This window comes from Solanum stenotomum, chromosome 5, assembly GCF_019186545.1.
Source record: "Solanum stenotomum isolate F172 chromosome 5, ASM1918654v1, whole genome shotgun sequence".
In the NCBI taxonomy this organism is placed as follows: Eukaryota; Viridiplantae; Streptophyta; class Magnoliopsida; order Solanales; family Solanaceae; genus Solanum; species Solanum stenotomum.
The window spans coordinates 63,424,190-63,429,861 of record NC_064286.1 but is presented as its reverse complement, the minus strand read 5'-3'; the positions used below and the strand labels follow the sequence as shown (position 1 = coordinate 63,429,861).

The window sequence follows — 5,672 nt, the reverse complement described above, 5'->3', positions numbered from 1 at the left end:
CACTGGGCATCAGGGGCGGAGCTACAACCCTGTCTACGGGTTTTGTCATGTATTTGTGTTTAAAAATTCACTTAATATGTATAAATAATTTATCCAGAATCTACTATGCTTGCTTTTCTAGAATACAACACTGATAAACTCAAAATCCTAACTCCATTAAAGTTACAAACACACTAGTATGGTGAACGGGAATAATAAAAAGGGCTTGTAACAGACTAGGGTCAAGGTCTTGGGAACTCGGGCACATCGATGGTTGATAATAAAATTAGATGGGGTGCGATTGTACGCCCTGGAAGTAAACAAGTTTGCCAGTAATGGATATGTCATCCAACCATAAATTACTCAGACATAGCATCTTCGGATTTGACAACCTCTGAATGGATGCTGGAAAAGGCGGAATGGTTTACTCATTCCAACAAAAAAATCATCATGTGATGTGATCAATCTTTCAAAACAATGTAGAATGCAAGATGACATGAGAAAATAAATCTACATATTAGTTGTTAAATATAATGAAAGATACTTAGAATCACAAGCGGATCCAAATTTATAGTTTACAGAATTCTGCAGTGACCTCAAGTTTATATCACAATCAACTATTTTTTAGATATTACTAATACATATACTAGATCTATAACCAATAGCTAGTATAGGTTGACATGAACCGATAGGTTACAATAATGTAGATCCGCCTCTGCTTGTTAATTACCTCCATCACGAGCATAGGTATCAGGTGATGTTCGAGGTTTTACTTGCATTATTTCATTGAGTTTTTCCTACCAGCTTTCTAACTTCTGGCATGACTAGGTTCAGCTTCGTCGTCATCTGTAGCAATTACTTATATAGCTAGCGGAATAAGACATACCTTGTTATTGAACTCCTGCTGTATCCATTTATTGAGATCTACTATCACCTCATCACCCCATTTGAGAATCGGTGTACTCACAGATATTCCCTGTTGAACAAACGTCTTCATTTCAGGGCAGTCATCAATTGCCACATTTCTTAGAAATGGAAATTCAAGGGCATGGTTTGTCAGAAAGAAATGCTCCAACTTAGGCAGCCCGCTAAGCTTAAGTTCGTCCAAGAGGGGAAATAAGGTCATGATTCCTTCTCCTTGTTGTTCCTCTTTTGTGATCACTTCTTCCATTGATTCACAATTTGTTATGCATAATGCTTGGAGATTCAGAAGACCTTTGGCCACTGATGGAAACATCAAGTTTCTCAATTTTCCACAATTCTGTACAATCAATGTTTTAAGTTTGGTGAAGTAGTCAGTTGGAAGTTGGTGAGAGCATAGAGCACTTATGTAAGAATGATAGATGAATAGGTATTCCAGGTTGGGACAAGAAACCTGCGAGCTTTGAAGTATCAAACTTTGGAGAAGCCAAAAGTGCTTACACACATTTATGTATATATTTTTTAAAAGCCAAATATATATATAAAAAATTGTATATGATCTTGTTTCATAATTTTAAAAAAAATAATTTAGTATCTCAAATACATTAGTGTTTTTTTTCCATTCGGGCTTGGTCTAGAGGGGTAAAAAACGGATGAGATAATTTTTGAAAGCCACGACATTTTTGAAAATAAAAAATCACTACTATATAATTTTTTAATTAAATAAATATAAATTTATTAACAAAAATGATAATTATGCACCATATATTAGACGGTAGAGGTATATATGCATCAATTTTATTAACAAGAGGTATATTTGCTCAAAATCACAAAATATTGCCCATTTCCCCCTAATTCAATGAATAATTTGAGTTTCACTCATCTGCTTGTAAAGTTTATCATAAATGCCCCATTTTTCTGCAAATATAAAAAATAAATGAAAAAATGGTCTAAAATGCATTTATTGTTACTTAATAGGTCAAAAATGTCATTTTTCAAATAAATATATCATTTTGTAAACACATTCTTTTCCAAATGATATTTTTTTATTAGCAAATGTTTATCCTACTTCAATTCGAAAAAAATAATATTAAAATATTTCTTATTTTATTATATATATAAATATATATATATATAAAAGTAATGGTTGATTTACTATGATCTTATATATAACACATATATTATCCGTTTAAAGGGTACATTTTTTAATAATTAAAGTAATTTTAAAATAAAATAAACAATAATAGAGTACTTTAAAAGTAATATCTTTTAATAGGAATAATATTTGTTCAAAAAGAAAAGAAATAATATATTTATGCAGAAAGAAATATTTTTGACTCAAGTAGTAACAATAGGAATATTTCCAGAACAAACTATCAACGACAAAAATATTTTTGGACCAAAGTATTGAGGGCAAGAACATTTTTGGACTAAGCTATAAATTGAGGGCATTTTTTTTTTATCATTTCACGTAATTTAAGGCATTATTGACCTTTTTTCAAAAAATAAATTACAATATAGCTGCAAAAGAAATAGTCTTAAAATTTGTTCTTACTTTTTTCTTCTTTTCCATATCTATATATTTTCACACTAAAAAAATGAAATAAGAATATGAAACTCAAATAATGATAAGTTAATATATCTATAAGGGAGATATTTAAAACTTAAATTAACCGTTGAATAAAAAAAGTCTGCAAAAATTCACATCAAATATAGCCTTATATGGATTTTTTAAATAAAAAATTTAAAAAAATTAATTTAAAATTATTTTTTACTAGTTAGATAAAAAGGATATATCTGAGCAATAGACTTTGTTTAAGTAATATCTTTAATGCTCAAGTAAAAGGTAACATTTTGATGATAAGAAGCAAACCTTTTCATCAAAAAGAGGATTTGAGTTGTTGGCTGTAGGCCTGAAATTCTGGAACTCAGGTAACCAAAAGAAGATCATTTTCCGTAACAGAGGGAACTCAATGCGCTCAACATTGTCACTGCAAAAGTGAGTCAGGCATTTCAGACGTCGAAGCTCCAAGTGATATAAATTGGGGAACTTGACTACTTCATGTGTTGTCTTCAATAAATGTGTCACTATATCACAATCAAAGAGGCGGAGACATTTCACGTTCTGAAATTTATTCAGCTGCAACTCAGTCAACACATTATTAGAGCCCTTTCCCCTTGAAAGTACAAGTTCGCTCTCCTTCAACAGGAGGCAGATCCAATCACCCAATGGGGCAGTCTCCGTGACCTGTAAAGCAATATACTTGTCGTAATCATCAAAGCTTGACACAACAAGGTAAACTTCACCCATTATTAGAGTGTACCGTGTTAACTTTGAGGGAAGGCCAAGGTTACTGTAGATCACATCCCTCAAATCTACTGCTTCCACCATAATATGCAGTTCCTCCAATTGAGCTAGTTTTGATAACACCCCTCCAGAAATCCTTTTAAGTGCTCTTTTCTTACTCCAAAACTCTAACATAATTATCTTGGTCAACTTTCCTATCTCTGGCAGCTCATCTAACTCACAATGTCTTATGCTGAGAATTTTTAGTTCGACAAGTTCCCCAATTAAGGATATGTCATCCAACCTTAAATCACTCAGACACAGAGTCCTCAGACTTGACAACCTCCTAATGGATGCTGGAAAACGCAGAATGGACTCCACAAATCTGTATCCACTCAGGCTCAAAACATCGAGGCTACTCATTTCATCAAAAAAATCGTCCTGTAGTTTGAATGGATCTTCAAAACGGAGTTTCAACACTAAAAGCTTCAGTTTTGGGCAAATTATTGGTCTAGGATGCTCATCAAATTTATTTGCAACAATTGACATGTGACTAAAATGCTCATAAGAAGTTCTGCTTGGGAACTCTTCTGAGTTAACATCGTGACTTACCATAAAGTTATGCTCTCCTTCAGCTGCAATACTTATAGCCACATCACGGACCACATCATGCATTTTCACATGATTTTTGTCTGAACCTTGGGATAACAAGAAACCATCTTTCAATATTTCTAACAGAAGACACAACCTATTTCTTGCATCTTCTAAATTTTCAATTCCCGAAAAGATGCCAAGCCCCATTCCAAATATATGCAATTCTTCAGTCCAAATATTACTATCTTCCTCGAACAAAGAACAAAGCAAAAAGAGGTACTTTGCTTCATTTTCTCCCAAGTGATCATAGCTTAGCCTCAGAGATTCATACACCTTTTCGTGCACTCCAGGGATATTTCTTGCTTCTGCACGACGTAATTGTCTAAGGGCATCCTCCCATGAAGGCTTGGTTTTATGCTTAAGTGCTCCTGCAACTATAATAATTGCAAGCGGCAGCCCCTTGCATTCTTTGGCGACCTCTTTTGCTGTGCCATGAATAGAAGGAACGTCAACTGAATCACCAGCTTTCTCCTTGAAAAGGCACCATGCTTCCTCTTCAGATAATGTTCCAATTTCAATGATCTTCTTAGCTTCCATTACTTCACAAACAGATCGGAAACGTGTTGTGAATGTCACTTTGCACCGATGATTGTGGTTGCTACCACTGGGAATTCCAAGTTTCTCTAGATCACGAAGAGCCTCCCAAACATCATCCAAGATTACAAGGGTATGGCTGTTCTGATCCATTAACCTTGTACGCAGCCGATCTCCACGACTCCACAAATTATCCCCTTCTAATTTCAGCCCGAGTCCTTCTGCGATCTCACCCTGAACTTTTTTCAAATCTGGTTGTTGACTGACAGTTACCATGACGACATCTTTGAACAACCTTTCTTGTTTCACCTTTTGTCTGATTTTCTCAGCCAGTGTTGTTTTACCAACACCACCCAGACCACATATCCCAATCATAGTGACCCCTTCATCTTTCAAAGCTTCCATGACCTCTTCTTCTTTCAATTTTCTGGAGTCAAACACCTCACCATTGTTACTAGGTATAGCCTCACTTCGAACTGGACGATCAAAGGAGATTACATCAGGCTTGTTGCTTTCATTTCGAAGTTCAATCAACTCCAGTGTAATTTTCTCAGCTCTCCTGCTTATCGAGTAACGTGACTTCAGGTTTGGACACCAACCATAAAAGCAACCCCTTTCAACCTCAGCTGAACCTTGCCTTACAGCTTCCACATGTTCAGTAGTGGTATCAACACTAGTTAACCAAGCCTCGCCATTGCATGAAATGCGTTTTAAGTCTCTCCGGGCAACTTCCGCTCTTTCCTGCACCTCACTTTTGATATTCTTCAGCTTCTCAGATTCTTTATCCATACTTCTGATGTTCCTCTTGTAGTAATACAGATACCCAATCCCTCGCACAACTGGCTGCATCAAGCAATCTGTGACTTTTTCCACAAAAATAGATAAAAATTCCATAGCTAAGATAGTTTAGTAATAAGTCTTTTTCAACTATCAAGTCGAACTCTGCTATTGTTTTTTTTTTTTTTTTTTTGCTTTCTAATTCTCTCTGGGAAGTAAAGGTGTGAAAATGGTGGAAATGGATAATTTGGTATGAAAATGAAATATCAGATTATGGAAATGGAGAATTTGGTATGTAAATGAAATATGAGAGAGCGGAATTGGAGAATTTGGTGTGAAAAATGAAAGGTAGAAGAGCAGCAATGGAGAATTTGGTATGAAAATGAAATATGAGAGAGCGGAAATAGAGAATTTGGTATGGAAACGAAAGACCAGAGAGCGGAAATGGAGAATTTGGTATGAAAATCAAAGACTAGAAATGTGAGAGAATTTGGTATGAAAATGAAATATGAGAAAGAGG

At 34.8% G+C, this 5,672-nt stretch overlaps 1 protein-coding gene across 1 annotated transcript; it reads right to left on the bottom strand.

The window, feature by feature from the left end:
- Positions 1-530: 530 nt before the first annotated feature.
- LOC125863618 (probable disease resistance protein At1g61310) lies at positions 531-5,269 on the bottom strand. Its single transcript, XM_049543665.1, has 2 exons — positions 2,774-5,269; positions 531-1,354 (listed from the first exon to the last, which is right to left on the bottom strand). The coding sequence occupies exons 1-2, from the start codon at positions 5,267-5,269 to the stop codon at positions 839-841; spliced, it is 3,012 nt and encodes a 1,003-aa protein (XP_049399622.1). The 3' UTR covers positions 531-838.
- Positions 5,270-5,672: the final 403 nt, after the last annotated feature.